General features: G+C 42.8%; 1 protein-coding gene across 1 annotated transcript; it reads left to right on the top strand.

Annotated features, from left to right (window-relative positions):
• The first annotated feature begins 19,235 nt into the window (after window positions 1-19,235).
• On the top strand, window positions 19,236-20,613 carry cebpd (CCAAT enhancer binding protein delta). Its single transcript, XM_078540543.1, has one exon. It carries the CDS (start codon window positions 19,354-19,356, stop codon window positions 20,230-20,232), a length of 879 nt encoding a protein of 292 aa, XP_078396669.1. The 5' UTR covers window positions 19,236-19,353; the 3' UTR covers window positions 20,233-20,613.
• Window positions 20,614-23,193: the final 2,580 nt, after the last annotated feature.

Here is a 23,193-nt window from a genome sequence, read left to right on the forward strand (position 1 = left end):
AGGCACTAATGAACTCAAAGTTCAGAGTTTATCTGGGTTTCAGGATACCAAAGTCCTGCACTCAGCAAACATGATAAAATTCACACAAATAACCATCTTCTCCTTTTATTGATGTCTGTGAGTTCTCTGTAATTGAGCTCATCCAGAGCAATAGTAATTTTTGTGAAATTAAAGAGCCTAAATGTGTATTTATGATGCCTTCACTTTTTGTTAGGGAGAAGCAAGATGATAAAATGCCAATAGTACAAGTTTGTCTGTCTATTTATGTTTCAATCTGTGTAAACAAATGACAACAGCAAATGTGATTCTAAAATCATACTATATTATTTTTCTTATGTTATCTTTCTTATGTTATGGGCCAATATTGCAATGGTAGGCATCTGCGTCATCAGGCACAGAAGCCTATGTTATGCCCAATGAACTCAGTTCAGAAAATGCAGCCAACCAGCACAAAGGGACATGAGAACCTGCACATACACTAGGCTCAAGATTCATTATGCCATAAAATATTTAAATTCAAGGCTGCTAAAGTGGGACTGGTGTGCTTGAGCTTGCTGTGTGCCCATTTGCAAGAAGAGTTTAGGGGCAGGGCAATCAGTAAAAAGCATTTGTTTGTTTGGGTAGCCCACTCAGCTTTTCTGTTCCTTGCCTTTAAAAAGCATAAAATACTACATTGCATGGGTGTCCTTTCTCTCCCCCATTGGAAACAAAATGCTGCCACTTCAATGGGAGCCAGGGACCCTCAACTGGAATAACAGCTCAGTTCCACCCCAGCTATGTGTTGTGCAAAAGGAGCATCAAAGAAGTATTTCAATAAACTAACGTTGTATCATAATCCAAAGTCAGTTCATTTGTACATAAATGCATGTAGCCCTCCATTCCCAGGACCACATTAATGGCTCTGTCTTTCCTCATCAGGAAAGCTAAAAGGTTTATGGGCAACATTTTCCCCCTATCGGGGAGATGTGTGGGAACGGGCGCAGGTGGGCGGGTTCCCAATTGGCGCGGGGGCGCACTGCCATTTTATGAGGGCAGGCCATTTGGCCCGCCTAGCATGACGTCCGCCAGAAAGCACTATGTACTCCCTGTGCGGGGCGGGGGGGGGGGTGGGGGGGGGGGATTTCCCTGAGCCGGGAGTGTGCTCTTTCGTACATTCGTGCGAGTGCACAGATCTCCCTGAGGCAAAGTGCTGCCTCAGGGACATCGGCTCAGGTTTGAAACATTAAATAAAGATGAGAAAAAAATTTTTGTTGCCATGTCACCTCATGTGACACTGTCACATAAGTTGGGACATGTCCGTAACTTTTATTTTAAAATATTCTGAAATTTTTAAATCCCTCATGAAACCTCATCCTGCGCGTGGATTAGGTTTCATGCTTTTTCTGAAGCCCGCCAGGGCTCCCGGCCTGCCTGCCAACCTTAAGTTTGACGGGCAGGTCCATTAATGATTTTAATTACTTTTTTAATGGCCTTAATAGGCCGACCTGAGAATGTAAATGACGCAGGGTGATGTCGGGACACCCGGCCAACATCACCCGCGTCATTTGGGCGCGGCGAGTGGGCCTCGCCCACCCCTCACTCGCCGTCCGGAAGATGCAGCCCTAGGTAGCACTTTTCACGACCGTTAAATGTCTCAATGCTTCATAGCTAATGAAGTCCTTTTGAAATTTAATCACTATTGTAATGAAACACGGCAGCAAATTTGCACACAATTCCAACAAATAGCACTGTGATAATGGCCAGACAATCTGTTTTAGCGAAGTTGATTAAGGGATAAATATTGTCCAGGTCAGAATCACAGAATTGTTACAGTACAGGAGGCCATTTGGTCCCTCATTCACTGACTTTCTGAATGAGAAATTCATCTAGTGCCATTCCCCCACTTGCCTATAAATCTGCACAATCTTTCTTTTCAGATAATAATCCAATTCCCTCTTGAATGCCTCGATTGAAACTGCTTCCACCACACACTTAGCCAGGGCATTCCAGATCTTAACCACTTGCTGTGTGAAAAAAATGATCATCGTGTCACAATTGCTTCTTTTACCAATTACCTTAAATCTGTGCTCTCTTGTTCTCAATCCTTCTACCTGTGGGGTCAGTTTCTCCCAATTTACTACTCTGTCCAGACCACTCATGATTTGGAATATCTCTATCAAATCTCCTCTCAACCTTCTCTTCTCCAAGGAAACAGTCCCAACTTCTCCAATCTTTCGACGTACCTGAAGTTCCTCAGCCGTGGAAGCTTCTCGTGAAACTTTTCTGCACAACCAGCTTTAAAGACCTCAGCTGGAATACCATCGGGATCACAGGTTAAGTTGTTTTTCATCTGCTTAATTGCTTGTTGCATCTCTTCCATCAATGGTGGTTCACCCATGGACTCTACCACAGGGTACAGGCGGATAACCCGAAGAGTATTGACGGATGGCAGTGTCATTGTTAAGAACAGAAATACCATCCTGCGAGCAAAGGGGACTTTGTTCATTTGGCCTTGGTCTATAGATGTTCCTGGTGGCTTCAAAAAAGTATCACATGTCACAATGGTCAATATGTTGTTGGATTTCTCTTCCATTTACTTGTCCTTTCTCTTCCGGATTTGTCTTTGGGTGTCAACACTTGAGCTGTTGGAATGCAGCCTTCTTGATTTGTGACTTCAGCTTGTTCTGCCAGGCAATGAAGGCTGCTCAGAGTTAATGTTTTGATTCCAATATGACTCTTCTTTGGAACTAGGTTCGCAGTTCTGAAAAAGTTACGTTGGATTCAAAACGTTAACTCTGTTTTTCTCTCTCCACAGATGCTGCCAGATCTGCTGAGTTTTTCAGCACTTTCTGTTTTTGTTTCAGATCTCCATCATCTGCAGATTTTGATTTTATTTTAATGAAGGCTGCTCATTTTTGTTCTAGGAGGTCACACACTTCAGCATTGTTTTTGTTAAAGCAGTCCTGATGACAACGATGCTCAAACCCAATGGTCTGGACACAGAAGTCTAGTTAGTGCAGCTGACTTTATTTGTTCCCACTTTTCTGAAATGGAGTTGGATGTGCGAACATTTTCCAGATTGGTCATGAGCTGCACTTGGAATTTCTCTCTTTGGTTGAGCTGCTTTAGGGCTAAGACATTGATCTTCTTCCTCTTGGATTTTTGGATCTTGCACTGTCTTGGTGCTGCGTGAATGTTCATCACTGCTCTAACAATTCGATGATCTGTCCAGCAGACATCAGTCTCCTGCTTGGATTGAGTGATGCAGGCACCACTTAGATCCTTCACTTGAACAATGACACAATCCAAGAGGTACCAATGCTTTCATCTAGGATGCCTCCATGTGGTTTTGTATTTGTTCTTCTGGCAGAAGTGGGGTGTTTGTTACGATGAGGCCATGCTGAGCGTATTTTGTTAGCAGGAGGACACCACTCACATTGGTTTTTCCCACCCCATTTTTCCCAATGGTTCCTCTTCAGGCCAACCATGGCATTAAAGTCCACCAGTAGGACAATCTTTTCGTCTTTTGTGATAGCAGTGAGGACATCATCAAAGTCAGAATAGGACTTTTCCTTAATATCTTCATCGGAGTCAAGGGTCAGAACATAAACACTGATGATGGTGGCATATTGGTTACAGCTGAGCTTTTAAGTGAAGTGTCATAAACCGTTCATTAATACAATTGGGGAGTTCTGACAGTGCATCCAAGATCCTATTCCAGATGGCAAAATCAACTCCATGGACACAAGTATCACTGTCAGTCTTTCCTTTACAGTAGAAGGTGTATCCCCCTGCTTGTTCCTTCAGCTACCCCTCCCCAGGAAGTCGGGGCTCATTGAGGGCGACAATGACAGCTTGGAGTCTTGGTAGCTCAGATGATACGATTGCAGCTCTTCTTTCCAGACAGACACTTGAGATTATCCATGAGTTTAAGAATGTTGCAAATTGCAAAATGTTTCTACATTGTAGGGGCCACACAGTTGCAAGTTGTCTTAGAATCAAGGCTTGTTATGTGTTGACAGACATGAATTATAAAAGATTTCTGAAATTACTGTCAATGTCTACAGTTCAACACATTCTATTCCTTTTTCTAGTTATTCTGTACAGGAATTCTTGTCTGATCAAGGGAAGTGACCTGTTAAATAACATGTATTGAATGTTCATACAATATCTGTAAGTTTTAACTTCTCATAATAATAAAATTATTGCATCCACACTGATGTAGAGGTCTCATTTTGCTCTGAAATTTGGTGCATTGACTAAAATGAAGGAAGCACACTATGAACCTGATGATGCAAGTAAATTCAAGTCATTCTATCACATATTGTACTTGTTGAGGAAGTGGTTTTTCATGGGTCCAAGAGATCTAATATCAGGTTAGTTTGTTTACTTTAAAAGAAGTACACATTTGAAAATAGGCATTCAAATCTGACATTCAGGTGTGAGTTTTTGAAGAAAGCATTCTTTGGGTAGGCTGCTCTACTAGTTTTGATGAACCCTGCTGAAGATTCTTAGGAAAGCCAAACCAGCATAGGCAAGGAAGACTGAAGAATAAAAAACTTAAATATGGATACATTGAAAAAAATTCTCATTTCCCCTTTAATACTACTTAGAAGCTGCAACTTCAAAGGCTGCCTCTACATACTGCATTCAGTTTCAAGAGAGACCAAAATATTACAATCAGAAACAGAAAAAACAGTGAAAGTAATTTTCCCTTTTCTAACACAAGAGCATTAAGATAACTCAAGCCCTCTATTGACACCGAAGCTGAGATCAATCAACTCAGTACTGATCACGTACAGAACCTGGGCTCTTCCTGTTCTGTAGTGTTCAGCTACTCACCAGCTTCAACAGCTTAGCTATTTGTGGAGTTATACTACTTTCCTATCATGAGGCAAGGGGCAGAAATTGCTGCAATGGTGGATTTCATGGCAAACTATGTTAATTAGACCTTTTAGCTCACATTTGACCATATTTATGCTGCAGGAACTGCTGGTATGTCAAGCCACAGCAATGTTTGTGTTACATCTTGGTGTGCACAAGGGCTTATCTCAACCAATGAAAGAAAAGAATATAGAATGAAACAGAATGAATGACAGAGAAAGAAATAGAGTAAACTAGAGTCAAATTGGTGCTGAGAGAGAGGAAAAGTGTGGAATAAGAGAGGATATGAGAGAAAATAAAAGAAAGACAAAAATTAGAAGGAACAAACTGGAGAGAAGCTCATTGAAACTCATTTGTTTTTGGACATTGTATGAGTCCTTGAGGAGTTAATGAGTGAATGATAGTGTCATGTGCAGAATGTACAAACATTCTTGATCCATGAAGTTTATGGCCAGCATGATCAGTAAACACTAGAAAACCCAGTGGGTATACCATTGCATTACTTTCATAGGAACATTGGAATTGCTAGGTAGAAAAACACCAAAGTCCACCTAGATTGCTTTCTACTGTTCTGGTATGCTACAAGATAATAGAGTGGTTGACCAATCACTCTCTATCAATTAGTGTAACACAGATCTAGAAATGACACAAAGAAAACTCCAGTGATGGAGGGCTTTAGGAACCCAGCTACAAAATTCAGCTCTAGTACTGGAAGCTGGGAGATGTGAAAATGATGACTGATCCACTTCTGGCAAGGCATGTCATGTTTGTTAGGGTTTTTGGAGGATTCTGATAAGTTGTTGGGAGTCAGAAGGGAGTGGTGCTCATCTTTTCCAGGAGTTGGAAAGTCTGTCAGCTGAAAGCCTGCTTTCGCTCCTGCAGGCTAGTTACTGAATCTCTTGGGCTGTAACACGAGATGCAGCACAGGTAGCAAAGAGGGAAAGATGTGCACAGAAGGAGAAGAAGGCGTGCTCTCATTAGAAGGTCATACCCACTTAGGATCTTCTACCTCCACCTCAGCCAGGAACAGTATCTGAGGCGGTGATGATTCAGAGGTGGTCACTGAACTGTACCACCACCTACAACCAGATTTGCAGCTGCAGGCAGAATGCGGACTGCACTGCCAGTGGCCCTGAAAAATCACTGCCGCCCTCAACTTATTTGCCTCAGGATCCTTCAGGGTTAGAGCAGGCAACATTGCCAACAACTTACAGTTCATCATGCTTCTCTGCACCAGAGAGGTCACAGAGGCTCTGTGCATACATAAGGAGGGGGGACTTCATACTCTTCTCCCTTAGCAGGAGGAGTAAGCATGTGGCTTTGCCAGGGGAGCAGGATTCCCAGTGATGCAGTGAGCCCTTGATTGTACACATGTGGCTCTGTGGGCACCAGATATTAATGGGGAGATGTACCAGGACCACAAGGTAACTCCTTTAGCGTGTGGCTGGTATACAATCATGTACAGAGTAACTTGTCGGTGAATGCTTGCCATCTTGGCAGCAGCCACGATGTGTTCATCCTGTGCCAGGCAGCCATTATTGCCATATCTGAGCCATCATGACGAACCTGAGGCTAGCTGCTTGGTAACAAGGGCTACCAACTCTACATATGGCTCAAAGCTTCCCTAAACCACTTGACCATACAACAAGAGTCATAGTGTCACCAGGCATGTCGTGGAGCAAGCCCATGTTCTAAAAGAATGGTTCTGCTGCCTGTGTCGCTTGATGGGAGCCTTCCAGTACCATCAAGCAGCATCTCTAAATTCATCATGGTCTGTTGGCTCTTCTATAACCTGGTTCTCATGAAGGCACTGCCCTTTCCACCAGGCCTTTTGCAAGAGCCTTGGGGGGAGAAGGGGAAATAGAAGAAACATCTGGAATCATATTATTCTGGAAGGGCTATCCATGAGCAGCTAATCAAACACCAGTCCCCTAAAATCATCCCCACATCACTGCTGATCTACAATTCCCCACCTTTTCATCCCTCTGCTACAGACCATTACAGTGTCATCTTCACCAAAGTCCTGGAATGAAAGTCATCACACAAAAAAAAATTCCAAAACAACTTTATCTCACAACAGTTCTAATGAATTTTAACTCCTCTCCCTTGTGCTTTCCCTTATTATCTGTCTTGTGGGTGCCTTTCCCTGGTCTAGTGCTCCTACAAGTTTTAGCACGATGATTGCAATGTTTCTGGTGAAAGGTCACTCTGACCACTCCCCCAGGGCAGCACCTCAGCAATCCTAGTAATCTGCTGCAGCACAGACTGATGACCTGCTGTGAGAGCACTGGTATCTGCAGTCATGATGCCAGCAGTCTGAGTCTACATAACAACAAGCTGGGCTTGTATGGCAGCAAGCATGAATATCATGACCTCAGTCTGAGCTTCAACCTCAGCACTGAGACATTGGATGGCTTCCACCTGTGCTGCAATGGAAGCTAGGACAACAGAGGCTGCATCATGGTTGGCTCTGCATTGGTTGTTTCCTCAAGATCCACAAACAAAACTGTCCTGGCCTATTATTTCAGCTTGCTCCTGCCCCATTGAACTAATTTCTTCCTATCTTGAATCTATTTTTTCTGCTGTTGTCCAGTCTCTCTCCACCTACATCTGTGACTCTTCTGATGCCCTCCGTCACTTTAAGTTTCTAATTTCCTGGCCCTAACCATCTCCACTTCATCATGGACTCCCAATCTCTCTACACCATCATTCCCCACCAGGACGGCCTGCTTCTCCTTTGAAAGGAGGTTCAAACAGTCTCCATCCACCACCACTCTCCTCCACCTGGTTGAACTTATTCTCTCATTGAACTTCTCCTTTAACTCATCTCTCATCCTCCAAATAAAAGGTGTTGCTGTAGATACCTGCATAGGTCCTAGCTGTGCCTGTCTTTTTTGTGGGGTAAATGGAACATTTCTTGTTCCAGTCCTACTCACATCTCCTCCCTCAACTCTTTTTCCAGTATATTGATGACTGTATCGATGCTGTTTCCTGCTCTCGCCCTGAATTGGAAATTTTCACAATGTTGCTTCCAATTTCCACCCTTCTCTCACCTTCACATGGTCTATCTCTGACTCTTCCCTTTCTCGACCTCTCCAGTCTCCATTTCTGGGGATAGTGCGCTGTAATATTAAGCCCCACTGCTCCCCGAGCTGCGAAAAATGTGAAAAAGTTTGATTAAACTACTAGATTGCCCCAGTTCTACATAACTTTTTAATTTAGGTTAACAGAATACGTGCACCAGATTTGTAAACTTAATAAATAAATAACTGCTTATTGAACAAATTGTCTTTAACAAGTGGCAAAAGAAAGAAATATTAACTGCTAACTTCTAACACTATAACTTAAACTCTACCCCTTTCTTAAACACACACACAAGACACATAAGACACACAAAACATGGATTTTAAGGGTGGGATAAAACAGTTCAATAGCACCAATCTAGAGTACAGGATTTGATGGTTGATTTTGATCCATGTCTTCCAAATTCCTTTCAGTTCTTGTTGATGACACAAGGTGATCTTTCAGCACTTTCAGTATTTAGTTCACTGATAGAGACATTGAAAGGCAAGTGCTCAAACAGTGATTTTCCCCTTTGCCTCTTGACAGGGGCTTTGAGTGGGAGAGAGCAGGTTATAGAGATATGAAGAAAAGAGATTTTAGATGTTTGCAGCCATTGTAATTCTAATCCACAGTACAACAGAAAATAAAAAAAGACATGTTTCTTACAGGATAAACTATCAACAAATATTCATCATTATCCACTGACTCCCATTGATTATATTTTTTCACACCCTGTACCCTGTAAGGATTCATAGAATGCCTGTTAAGTAGTATGTCATGAATGATCATCTGTCCTTTTTTACTAACATGCAGCTTGATGTTCATTCTTGATCATGCACAACTTAGAATTATCAGAAAGCAAAGCATGATTTTCAGAACAGAAAGAAGCCATTTGAACCATCATGTTTGTGCTGGCTCTCCGAATGAGTGATTCACCTAGTGCCACTGCCCCACCTTCTCCCTGTAGACCTGCACATTCATCCTTTTTATATAATAATCCAATTCTCTCTTGAATGCCTTGATTGAATCTGCCTCCACCACGCTTTCAGGCAGCACATTCCAAATCCTAACCACTCCATGCATGAAAAAGGTTTTTCACATGTCTCTATTGCTTCTTTTGCCAATTACCTTAAATCTGTGCTTCTGGTTCTTGATCTTTCTACCAATGGGAACAGTTTCTCCCCATCTACTCTGTCTAGATGTATGATTTTGAATACCTCTATCAAAACTTCTCTCAATCTTCTCTGATCCAAGGAAACAGTCCCAACTCCTCCAATCTATCTATGTAACTGATATTCCTCAACTCTGGAACCATTCTCATGAACCTTTTCTGCACTTTAATCTAATGCCTTCGCATCCTTCCTAAACTGGGCATAATACTCCAGTTGAGGCCGAACAAGTACTTTATACAAGTTTAATATAACTTCCTTGCTTTTTTACTTTATGCCCTGTTGATAAAGCCCAGGATGTAATATGCTTTAATAACCACTTTCTCAACCTATCCTGCCACGTTCAATGATTTATGCACAAATACAGGTTCCTGTGTTCCTGCACCCACTTTATAGTTGAACCCTTTATTTTATATTCTCTCGCTGCATCTTTCTATCAAAATGAATCACTTCACAATGCATTACATTTCATCTGCCACGTGACCACCCATCCCACCAACCTCTGTTCTTTTGAAATTCTATATTATCCTCCTCACACTTCACAATACTTCAAAATTTTGTATCATCTGAAAATTTTGAAATTGTGCACTGTACACCAAGATCTAGGTCATTAATATATATCGGGAAGAGCAGGTGTCCTAACACCAACCCACGGGGAACCCTAATATAAACCCTCCTCCAGTCTGAAAAACACCCATTAACCACTACTCTGTTTCCAGTCACTCAGCCAGTTTTGCATCCATATTGCTACTGTCCCTTTTATTCCACAAGCTATAACTTTTCTCTTAAATCTGTTTGTTGTGCAGCACTTTATCAGATGCCTTTTGGAAGTCCATATACACCACATAAGTAGCATTACTCTCATCAAACTTCTCTGTTAACTCTTCAAAAAACTTCAGCAACTTAGTTAAACACAATTTTCTCTTAACAAATCCATGCTGGCTTTCCTTAATAACTTGCATTTGTCCAAGTGACTATTAATTTTGTCTTCAATTATCATTTCTGAGGTTAAACTGACTGGCCTATAGTTCCTGGGCATATTTTTACACATGTTTTTGAACAAGAGTATAACATTTCCAATTCTCCTGTCCCCTGGCACTACCCTTGAGTCCACGGAAGATTGGAATTTCCACTCTCGCTTCCCTTAGTATCCTTGGAATCATCTCATCTGGTCCCGGTGCTGCATCAACTTTAACTCCATTCCATTCCATTTGCCCAGTTTTTCCATCCCTGCCATATCATTCTGGTGATGAAACCTTCCATATCAACATTTCTGATATGTCTTCCTTTTTCCTCAACAGAGGACTACCCCCCCACCCCCCATCATGATTGAAAGGGCCCTTGACTGTGTCCAACCTCTTTCCTGCACTTCTGCTCTCAACCTTTTCCCTCCCTCCCAGAACCACAATAGCGTTCCCTTTGCCCTTACTTTCTACCCTACCAGATTCCATATTCAAAGCATCATCCTCGGCCATTTCCACCACTTCCACTGTGATTCTGCTGCCAAACACATGTTCCCCTCCCCTTTCAGCCTTGCGAAGGAACCAACCTCTCTGCAATACCTTGGTCCACTCCTCAATCAACACCAATGCCCAATCCCCTTCCTACTGCACTTTTCCATGCAAGTACGACCACGTAAAAGGCATTTCCTTAAAGTGGAGATAAGCATTTGTATCTGTGTATGCAGCCCTCTTTTAGTGGTTCCTATGAGTGGTTCAATTTAAAAATAACCCAGCAGACAAGCTTTAGTCTTGAACAAGAGAAAGGTTAGTTTATCACCAAACATTACTGCTGAAATTTACTTAGGTAAAAGTAATAAAGCTATTAACTAAAATACAGATAGAAAGATTAAAATGCAGATAAAGAAAAAGAGGCACTTAAAGATTAGAGACCTATCGCTTGAATTCCTTGTTTTCCAAGTGAAGGGTTTGAAACTTGAGATTCAGTTTAGCAGCTGCAATGGCTTCCGTAGTTGGAGAGTTGGAGTTTGTCTTTGCAGACAGACTCAACAAGCAGAACAGGTCCTGGGAATGTGAAAGCTCTTATTTTCACTTTTATGGTGCTGCAGGTGGTAGCCTGATTTAGTACAGCAGCTTGATAGCTGTTTCTGTCTCTCCTTGATGAAAGGCAGTTTCTGTTTCAAGGTGTCTCTCTAACGATGGTTCTCAAGGCTTCCAGCCTTTTCTTATAGTATGAAACCCAAAGATGGCTGCTCCCAAACTGACAAATCATGCTTCCATATTAGGTCTTGGTCATTCAAACAGCCTTTCTCTTAGCTGGGGATTTTTTTAGCTTTTCATTCCAGCTCTTATCAGGTAATTGTCTTTATTCTGAAAGAAGCCCAGCAAGTAGAAGGATCTCATTTACACTTGTGGTACACTCATTGAATTTCAAAATTTCTTTTGTGATTCTTCTTGAGATAAATAGTCTGAAAAGGTTTCCAACTAACACAGAGAGGTGCCAAGTTGGCCCTCCATACATAGCCCTTCTGAACAAGGGCTTTTTAAAAGTTTTTTTAGCAAACATGTGCTTTTCAAACAGTTGTCCTTAAAAATCTTTACTATCATAATTACACATTCATGACTGCATGAGATGCAACACCTACCCTTTTACCTCCTCTCTTCTCACCCTCCAAGTTTCTAAACGTTCCTTCCAGGAGAAGCAGTGATTTGTGTGTACTTCTTTCAATTTGGAATACTGTATTTGCTGTTCACAATATAATCTCCTCTACATTGGGAAGACCAAGCGCAGATTGGTTGACCACTTTGCAAAACACCTCCATTCAGTCCGCAAACATGACTCCAATCTTCTGTTTCAATGCTCCACCATTTTAGTTCTCTACCTTGGTCTTACTGACATACCTGTCCTCGGCCTACTGCAGTATTCCAGTGCATCTCAACGCAAGCCTGAGGAACAGCACCTCATCTTTCAAGGAGGCACTTTACAGCCTTCTGGACTCAACCAGGTTGACCACTGTCCCAGAATTTCTGGGACCATCCCTTAATTTGGCCTTTCATCCTGCATCCTGAGTCAGGCCTTCTTGGGACATGATTTGTCATGGGTTTCTGGTGTCCCAGCAGCCCATGTTTTTGCACATGCAATAGGTGTGGCAGGTTCGTGGCTTGTGTTTGGGCTTTCCTGTGGGTGTCCAGGAGGCTGATCCAGCAGATGGTAGCAGAAGCACCACCAACACCACCCCCCACCACCCCACTCTCTCTCAAGTTTTGCCAGCACAGTCTGGGTCTCTTCAACAGTCATCACCACCCCCACCCCCACTCTCAAGGCTTTGCCAGCACCTGCATGGTGAAGTGTTGCTTTATTTTTTGGCCAAAGTTGGTCACCGTGGACTCAACATTGAGCTCAACAATTCCAGACCGTAATCTCTGTTCCCCCATTTTGTTCTCCTTTTCTTGTTAGTCTTAATCTTATTTTTCTCACTTTGCTTTTGGTCACTATCCTGCCATTCACACCTCCTCAGGACCCATCAAATTTCCTTACCTGTCCCTTAATCACTCTCTTTGCCTCTTTCCCACCAACTCTTTAGTCATTTAATGCCTCCTGCCCTATCACAGACTGTTCTTTGTGTTCTTTTTCCCCTTCCCCATTTCACTGGCATAAAAGGTCATTTCCCTGTTCTGATGAAAGGTCACAACCTGAAACATTAACTCTGTACAGATGCTGGTAGATCTTCTTCTGTCCAGCATTCTTCCGTAAGCTGCCCTATCGAGGTGCTCATCTAATTCCTATGCAGCAGAACCCTTCTGCAACCTCACACTTGAGCAAGCTGGCGTGCACACGATCCTTTCCCCCAGCCTGGCTGAAGCACATTTGTGCCCGGTGCTTTACCATGAGGAGAATTTTCTCCCCGTTGAGGGGCTGAGCAGGTGCGGGCATGGGCGGGCGCACAGCCGATCACCACTCGCGATTGGCTGCGCACTGCCATTTTACGTGGGCGGGCCATTTAAGGCCTGCCCAGTGGGATGCACACCCAGAAGCGCTGTGCGGGTTGGGAGGAGGAGGGAGAGTTGGGGCCTGCACGCTTTCGTGCATGCGCGCGAAAGAGGGCAGAAATCTCCCTAAGGCATGGAGCTGCCTCAGGGAGATTATTTTCTTTATCAAACTTTCAAAAAAAAGATAAAATTATTCAGACATATCCCCTCATGTAACAGTGTCACATGAGCTGGGACATGTCAATGAATTTTAATTAGAAAAATTATTTAATTAACAAACAGTTCATGAAACCTCATTCCGTCCGAGGATGAGGTTTCATGATAAATGCGAAGGCTGCCTGGGCTCTTTGCCTGCCCTCCTACCTTAAGGTTGGACGGGCAGCCCTGTTAATTGTTTCAATTACTTTTTAAATGGCTTTATAGGCCTTGACAGTTCGGTAGGCACGCAGCCGACTCCGGTGTGCGCCCGCCAAACTGAAGATCGGAATGACGCATGCTGACGTCGGGATGCACACCCAATGTCACTGTGCGTCATTTTACGCGTCCACGAGTGGGGTCCGCCCCCAGATGCCGATCAGAAGATTCAGGCCCATGTGCTGATCCCGTCTCTATGCTACCCTCTAAAATACCAGTATCTGAGCTTGGAGTTGCGAATGTCTGATCGAATGATGGTGCTTTCTCATCAGATGTCTACTCTTGCTCAAGTCCTTCATGGTAAGGCTGCACTGACTGACCAGGTAGCAGATCTTAGGTGCCTGAAATCTAAAATGCAAAAGGGGCAATTGGGCTGAGGAAAGGGGCAGGGCTGGAAACCAAGAGTTCCATGGTCAGACCAACTGCAGCTTGCACTTCATACCAGATATCAGGATGAGGGTGAAGTGGGATTTGAGAAAGTGCATAAGGCAGGTACATACTTTCAGTTAGATGTTCTCAGCAACCCCAGTTGCAGCAGCCTCAGTCACTGCCTGCTCAAAAATTCTCAGCACTATCCCCTCCAAGAGGCTCAGGAGATGCCTGTTCCCTACTGGTTTTTGCTGTTGTTTTCCATTATGTGCAGCCTTGTCCTGCAAGAGAAAGGAAATAGTGCTAGCTAGTGTGCTGCAATGAACTTGGGTGATATGCCTATCATCGTTGAATAGCTGGAAGTATGTGGTAGCTCGAGATGTGAGTATGAGGCCGGAGCATTGTCAAGTGGGTGGGGGTGAGGTGGAGCATATGAATATGAGACATGAGTCCTGATTGTTGATGCTGAGTGATGGGCGTGTGGTGCATTGAGCAGTGTGCATGGTTGGTGATGCAGTGGGTAGGATATGGCATTTGTGAAGACGCATTCACTGACCTTGACCAATTAAACGAGATCAGTGAATGTTTCGCACCCCTACAGCCAGATTCTTGGGATCAGACTGCTTCAGTTGACCTCTGTAACTAACTGCTCCCATTCCCTTTGCAGTCTGACTTTTGCCATCATGGTCTGTTGCTCTTATTCCTCCCCTGGAATATTTTCACAAATAATTCCACCAGCTGCTGCAGCATGAATGATCCTCCCCTTTAAGAGGTGCAGGCTGCCTTTAGAAAGTGCAGGCTGGCTGTAATTCATGCTAACCTTACACACACCTGATTTATGATCCTGACAGGACAATCAACTTTGCAAGCCCATAATGAAGCAAGGAATCTGTGGAGTCCAACTTCAGCAGGTACTGAATTGCTTCTTGAGCTTTTTTATCCATTTTATTTGCCTTGACAATCTTTCGTGTCAACCTTCGCCCCACTGGGCCCTCACTGAAAGCACAGCCACTCAGCAACACATTTAGCACTGGGCTGCATACCTCAATCATGATGATGAGTGGGCAGTGTGATGTTTGCGTACTGCCTGCATCAACTCCAGCAGAGGCAGAGTAAATGGCATCACGATCCCCTTTTCTGATAATGAGCTTTATTAAAGTTTTAGACCCATAGGGCCACCATCACTGTTTTCCACCACTTATCACATCATGTCAGAAATTATTCATTTTTTTCTGAAAAAGATCCATCTACTTTTCATTTTTGAGCATTGAAACAGCTCTACATCCATTGCCTTCTGACATTAGCAGGAGTGTGGGTGGAAGAATTGACACAAAAGACTGTCAAGACAAACAAAATGAATAAAAAAGCCTTCGGAACAATTCATTACCCACTGAAATGAGACTCCACAACTTCCTTGGTTTCATTATGGGCCTCCAAGGTTGACTGTTCCTTCAGGACCATGAATCTCATCATTACCAGGGAGCTCTATGACATTCACTACCAGCTCTCACTAACATCGTAAATCCAACAGTTTCAAAATCATCATTAAGTTTAACGGGAAGCCTCTCAGGGAGAATTGAATTTTATCAGCTTTGGCAAAGCTAATGGTGGAACAGCACAAATCGTCTAGGAGTTTTCAGTGAATTCGTAAATTGCTGGATTTCTTATGGGTTAATAATGGTGAGTGTTGTTAATATGACATTATAATCTTAGCAATTTCTGGCCCTATCCTTCTATCATTAAAGGAAATCTACTGCTTAGTTTTGAGAAACAGATGGTACTCCTCTGGAGTCGGTAGCTTGGCCCTCTGCCTAGTTTCCACAAGACCGCAATTTTAATACCATAAATTTGTTACTGGCTCCCACATTGTCATCTCTGGCAATCTCATGATATAGATTTGATTTTAAATAACTTAAGCAATAACATTTGAACTGACATTGTATAGATACAAAATATGGGCAGTAATATATTGGAGGCATAGTTCTTAATCTTCTTTTCAGCACCTCCAATGGAAAGTAGCGCTCCCAGGGAACTTATCTCAGGAACTTCACGAATGGAAAATAATAAACTGTGCAGCTAAAATTTTCTCCATGTGAGCAATGCTCTTGGAAATGTTGGATTGCAGAATCATCCCTATTAACTTTTACAGGGTTGACATATGGCAATATTAAACAAGTGTTCAGCTTTTAGTCTCTGTAAAGTCACCTTTCTTGAAAAAAATGGGTCACAGCAGCTATTCTGTTCTGCATGACTTAGCCCTAAATAGGTCTTCACCTTACTAAGAAAATGGGGCAACAGGCAGTAAGGGACAGAAATACAAGCCTGATTCAACACAAAATTGGTCAGTCAGTGGTCATGCAACGTCTGGTAGCTTTTATGTATGTTGAAATATCATATGCAGCTCCAGGGCAAAACAACATTCCCCCAGTCTGTTCATATCCAGTCTCAGTCGCAATATTTCTGCAAGGTGATGTTGAGCACGGGGTAGACATTTCTCCACAAGTGAGAAGAAAATGTGGTGTTAGTTTCCGCAAAACCACTCTTGCTGCTCCACATTTTGTAGCATCTAAAAGAGCTGATGGACTGAGAAGATTCTCAGATTTCAGGTTAAATTATTACAGGGTGCAGAGCAAGTACTCTTTAATTTTGACATGGCTCAGTTAAACAAAATGAACAGATAGAGATACAAAAAAGTGACCACTTGGTGGAGCAATCTGCTCATATGCCTTGGCACAACTGTGGATGTGTTGTTCACATGTAATGGTTGTTCTTTCATTACTCACAGAAATAAACCAAAAAGAAAATCATTCAACATCCTAACCTTTATCACATTAACTGGAAATTATAGCACCATGTGTATAGGAAAATCAAGACTGAAAGAAAAAATGAACTTGATTACTATAAGCAAACTCAGTATGACTTATCACATTTTAGAAGCTGCTTATTAATTTTCATTGGAATTGTTTTGTACTTATCATGTAATTGTTGTCATTATAACGGGGACATTTCCCACCACCACAATATAACTCTTCTAACAAATGCTTCATGCTTCCTAAGTACCAAATGACAGCTTGGTTCAATTGGCAGCTCTCACCTCTCAGAAAGATGTGGTTTAAAGTCGCACCACAGATTTTAGTACATAAATGAGGAACATAGGAATAGGAGTATGCCATTCAGCTCCGCCAGCCTGCTCCGCCAGTTGATTAGAATATAGCTAACCAATATGTCAGTTCTATTTACCCATCTTAGTTTCAAGTGGATGCAATTTGTTCTCATCTGGGCTGATACTTCAGCGCAGTACTGGAGGGGTACTTCAGTATTGTTTGAATGCCATCTTTGAATTGAGGTGTTAAACTGATGCCTAACTGTTTAGATAAACAGATATAAAGATACAGTGAAATTATCCAAAGAAAAGCAAGCAGTCCTGTCAGTGTCCTGGCCAACATTTATCCATTAAACATCAGCAAAAACAGATTATATGATTATTCAACAACTCACATTTATTTAGTGCCTTTAACATAAAGAATGGGGAATTTAAATTCAATTAATTAAATAAATCTGGTTTAAAAAAAAACTATTACTGTATCAGTAATGGCCACAATGAAACTGCTGATATATCATAAAACAAACTTGGTTGACTAATGTCCTTTAGGGAAGGAAATCTGCCAATCTTACCTGGTCTGGCCTACATGTGACTACAAATCCACAACATTGTTGTTGGCTCTTAATTGCCTCCTGAAATGGCCTAACAAGCCTAGATGGCTCAGCATCAACTTCTCAAGGGTAATTCAGAATGGGCAATAAATGCTGGCCTTGGCAGTGATGCCCACAACTTGCGAGTGAATAAAAAAGGTAGGATTGAAGTGTAAGGCTTTGCTCAGCGAAAAATAGAACAGAAAATGTACAAATGGTCTGCGTCAGCCTGACAGTATGACTGTAGAGGATGGAATCAATGACAAGGGAACAGAGTTTGTGCTAATATCAACAATCCTCGGTCTTCCTGATGTTGAGCTACAGAAAGTTGTGACTTATCCGAGACTGGATGTCAGATTGATAGCCTGATACCCAGAGGAGGCTATTGAGGGGCTGATTGTATTAATGAAGAGGTAGGCGTGTGCATTATTAATCTAAAAATTAAAGCAAAGTGAGAGAAGATGTTTCCAAGAGGAAATATATAGGTAAAGAAGGGTGGGCTGATGATAGATCCCTAAAGATACAATAGGTGACAGTGCAAATGAGGGAAGAGAACCCCTTGCCAGGTTGTATTGGTCAGGAATGGAACAATAAAAGTTTATCCCAAGGAGTTAGATAATAATAAAGGTATGAGAAGGTGATGGCATGGTTTACAATGCTGAATACTGTAGAAATGTGGAGTAGGGCATTTGTTTGTAGAACCTTGCCATGCACAAATTAGCTGCTGTGTTTGCTTAAATAATGCACTCTAAGAGTAAACCATTGGATGTACAGTACTTTGGGTTTCCCCTAGTCTTCATTAAGTGATTTTATGAATGCAAGTCCATTCTTTCAGCCAGTTTGTTATTCAATATATTATTTCATATGGAAGTAATTTGTTTTGGATGCTTCGTTATTGTACAATTAATCCTATTGTACTAATTCAGATATTAGGGACTATTACTATTGCTTCTTCCATTATGGTGTACTCACTCCTCCAATTCTATTTTTTGTGTTGAAGCAGCAAACAGCTGAGAAGTTATATATTGTGTGGATGATTCTTCTGGAGAGTTGTAACTTAGTAATAAAAATTGTAGTCTAACATCAGGCTGAGTTTTGTTTATAAAATCTTCACATGATGGCTAAGCATTACATTTCCTGAATTACGCATTCAGATAAAATGCAAAATAAATAATGTTCCACTTTCTTGTGCCACTTAGGACCGAGGAGGGCGCTGAAGTTTCTAGAATGTTATCTAACCAAGCACTGAATGAGAAAAACAGCAAGTCCACTGGGAACTGGCTTCCCTTAATAGCATATCACATGATTACTCCATGAAAAGGAAAGCACCACAAAATCTGGTTTATGCCCTGCACATACCTGCATTACATGGCTATTTGCTTAGAAGTATTTCATGCCAACGTTTTTGCATCGATTAACTGTCAAAGGGCAGTGTTTAATTTTCGACTTTGGTGATTTATTTTCGTCAACATTCGAACTGCTTAGGTTTTTCTCCCTTCAACAACTTTCTGCACTGATGTGACAGTATATGTAGGAAGAGCCTGTAGGTGGCGGCCAGGAATCTTAATGATCTACCTTCTTCCCCCACAGAGCCGGAGGGTGATTGTCCGCTCGCGCTGATGCCAGCTACACGGGATGGGCGGGGCCTATAACGGACACGCCCCATTTTATGCAGATCAAGCCTTGAATGAATGACGCGCGCGGGCGGCGTGTATAAAGTGGCGCCAGCAGCGCGGGGCTGATCAAGAGCTCGGTGCAAAGCCCCAGCTGCTCCTTTAGTGCTTTCATTTCCTTCAAAACCTGTGGCAGAGCCCCGTAGGACCAGCCCCTTCATGAGTAACCTGTACAACTTGGATTCACGCTGCGTCTCGCCATGTTTCCCCATGTTTCCCCTAGAACCGGCTAATTTCTACGAGGGAGTCAGCGGTGGGGTCAAGTCGAACCGGGGCATGTGCGAGGAAAGAGCCAACCTAGCTGACTTGAACCCGGCAGGTGATATCTACGACGACGAGACTGCCATTGATTTCAGCCCCTATGTGGTGGAGCCGGTGTCAGGCTCTCAGCTGGAGCTCTACAGTGACGACTTGTTAGCAGATCTGTTCGCCAGCACCAACAAACCGGACAAATCTCAGCCCGAGTATGGCTATCTGCCTCCTCCAGCCAGTCAAATGATGAGCACCGTCAGTGGTGTACCTGCCTCAACAGGTAATCATTCAGAGAGGGACCTCTTCGCTGCTCAGCTGCACAACAGCTACGATCAACGCCTGGATTTATCCAAAGTGGTGGTTAAAGAAGAAAGAGACGAAAACATGGAAACTTCGCTGCACACTCAGATTGCAGCCTGCGCACAGACAACCGTGCATTTACCCACGGGCCAGCCTACTCCTCCCACTAGCCCGGAGCCCAGCTCTGCAAATTTCCATGGTAGATCGACACCTGGCAAGGAAAAAGCCAAGAAAACCATCGACCGACAAAGCTCCGAGTACCGGCAGAGGAGGGAGAGGAATAACATCGCAGTGAGAAAGAGCAGAGATAAAGCCAAACAGCGTAACGTAGAGATGCAGCAGAAAGTGATAGAACTCAATGCCGAGAACGATCGTTTACACAAAAAAATCGAGCAGTTGTCGAGGGAACTTGCGATTATGAGGAACTTTTTTGAGCAACAACCTAATGCAGCATCATTCCTCAGTGCAAATGCAGACTGTCGGTGACTGTTAAACAAAGCTTAAAAAGAAACATTTATTAGACCCTGATACCTCAACCAAAGAATCAATTTTGTAGCAAGTACTGTGAACTTAGAAATGCGTAGATTTTTCTGGCCTTGGGAGTTCAAAACCCCTGAAACTTGTTGCAGAATGCCTTAAAAACTTTGCCATAGCAACAAAGGCGGAACGTTCCTTAAATTATTTTTTTTATAAATCTAATTTTCTATACTCATGCATTAATGCAGCTACGGTACATTTATATGCCACGATTATGAACTTTATATTTTTCATTTTAGTCAGAATGGTTGGTAGAGCATGGTTGACGTTTGTTTTATATTAACTGTATTTAGTTTTATGAAAAGAATCATTAAATACGTCAATATTTCTGTTTGTGCGGTGTATTTGTTCAATACCTGTGTCTTCTGCAGGGTTGGGCAGAGCAAAAAAAGGTGAATGGAAAATTTTCTGATGGCACGATATCATGCGTTGTGCTGAGTCATAGTGTGATTGAGAAGCACGTGAATACGTAACTTTCACCTAGTTCAAGCTTTTAAAAAAAAACCATCTATTGACCTCATGCCATACCGGAATGTCTGAACAAAGTTCAAGCTTTACAGAAGCTACATTTCCGATTTTCATTACGCACCTGATTATAATTTGATAAATAGGTATTAGGATTAAACAGAACTAGAGGTTGTCTAAACCACAAGCTGAATAGTCATTCAGAAAATACATTTGAAAGTGTCACTTTTTAAAAGCGAATCTTCATTAAAAATATTTAACTAAATTGATAGCATGCTATAAGAAGCTTCAAGAGTAGTTTGGTGTCCTTCACTAAACCTCGCCTGGCAGAGCTGCAGTTCACTGTGATTCTAGTTTGAGATGGAGTGAACTTTTGATTATTCCCTGGTAAGTAAATGATCGATACTGGCATACCAATATATAATTATTTTGAAATAAATTACCTTGTGTTTTAAATCCAAGCATAGTCAAAATTTAACAGCACAACATAAATCAAGGTATTTGCATTGTAACCTTGCAATGGTTCACAATCACCACACAAAGGGATAAAAGCAAAAAAACTGCGGATGCTGGAAATCCAAAATAAAAATACCTGGAAAAACTCTGCAGGTCTGACAGCATCTGCGGAGAGGAACACAGTTAATGTTTCGAGTCCGTATGACTCTTCAACTTCAACACAAAGGGGTCTGACATCCTCTGGTGCCCGGGGCTCGGCTTAAAATCACCTAAATATTGTCAAGAACTTTCACTATGTCTAGGAATACACAGTATATTTAGGTTATTTTCTCTCTCCCTTTAATTGTGGAGTTTGGTTTCACCTCTAAAGATGATGACTTGGTTCTGCAATAATATGGCTGGCGGACGGGTAAGGCAATTGAAGCATTTTATTAGAATTTTTAAAATACAGCCCTTTAATATTGTTGTCAACTATCCTACTAAAATATATTTAAAGAGTACAAGTTAGTAACCATTTTTGGGCAAATTAGTGTGAGGAATATTTATGTTGAATCAGGAAGCACTTTCAGACATTCAGGGTTAAATGCAGTTTTAAACACCCTCTGCTTCAATGTGCCAGCTCTTACGGTCTTCCAGATGGAATTTCTTTTGAGGTAACATTTTTCCTCGTATTCACATGACCTTGCAATACTGCTTATGGCCACTAGGAGCTAGAATAAGACGTCGAGCTCAAATCGATTCCTCCAACTCGCAGACGTTTCCTCCTACCTCTCCCTGGACCATGACCCCACCACAGAACATCAAGCCATTGTTTCCAGGACTGTCACTGACCTCATCTCCTCTGGAGATCTTCCTCCCACAGCTTCCAACTTGATAGTCGCCCAACCTCGGACTTCTACCTCCTACCCAAAATCCACAAACAGAACTGTCCTGGCAGACCGATCGTGTCAGCCTGTTCCTGCCCCACGGAACTCATTTCTCGTTATCTTGACTCCCTTCTCTCTCCCCTTGTCCAGTCCCTTCCCACCTACATCCGTGATTCCTCTGACACCTTACGTCACATCAACAATTTCCAGTTCCCTGGCCCCAACCGCTTCCTCTTCACCATGGATGTCCAATCCCTCTACACCTCCATCCCCCACCAGGATGGTCTGAGGGCCCTTAGCTTCTTCCTTGAACAGAGGCCCCAACAATCCCCATCCACCACTACTCTCCTCCGTCTGGCTGAACTTGTTCTCACACTGAACAATTTCTCCTTTAACTCCTCTCACTTCCTCCAAATAAAAGGTGTGGCTATGGGTACCCGCATGGGCCCCAGCTATGCCTGTCTCTTTATGGGGTATGTGGAACATTCCTTGTTCCAGTCCTACTCCGGCCCCCTCCCACAACTCTTTCTCCGGTACATCGATGATTACTTCGGTGCTGCTTCATGCTCTCGTCGGGACCTGGAAAAATTTATTAATTTTGCTTCCAATCTCCACCCCTCCATCATCTTCACATGGTCCATCTCTGACACTTCTCTTCCCTTCCTTGACCTCTCTGTCTCAATTTCTGATGATAGACTGTCCACCAATATCCATTACAAGCCTACCGACTCCCACAGCTACCTCGACTACAGCTCCTCACACCCCGCTTCCTGTAAAGACTCCCTCCCATTCTCTCAGTTCCTTCGCCTCCGTCGCATCTGTTCTGATGACGCTACCTTCAAAAACAGCTCCTCTGACATGTCCTCCTTCTTCCTTAACCGAGGTTTTCCATCCACGGTCGTTGACAGGGCCCTCAACCGTGTCCGGCCCATATCCCGCGCATCCTCCCTCACACCTTCTCCTCCTTCCCAGAAACATGATAGGGTCCCCCTTGTCCTCACTTATCACCCCACCAGCCTCCGCATTCAAAGGATCATCCTCCGCCATTTCCGCCAACTCCAGCATGATGCCACCACCAAACACATCTTCCCTTCACCCCCCTTGACGGCATTCCGTAGGGATC

This window comes from Cetorhinus maximus, chromosome 4 (genome assembly GCF_964194155.1).
Source record: "Cetorhinus maximus chromosome 4, sCetMax3.hap1.1, whole genome shotgun sequence".
Taxonomy (NCBI): domain Eukaryota; kingdom Metazoa; phylum Chordata; class Chondrichthyes; order Lamniformes; family Cetorhinidae; genus Cetorhinus; species Cetorhinus maximus.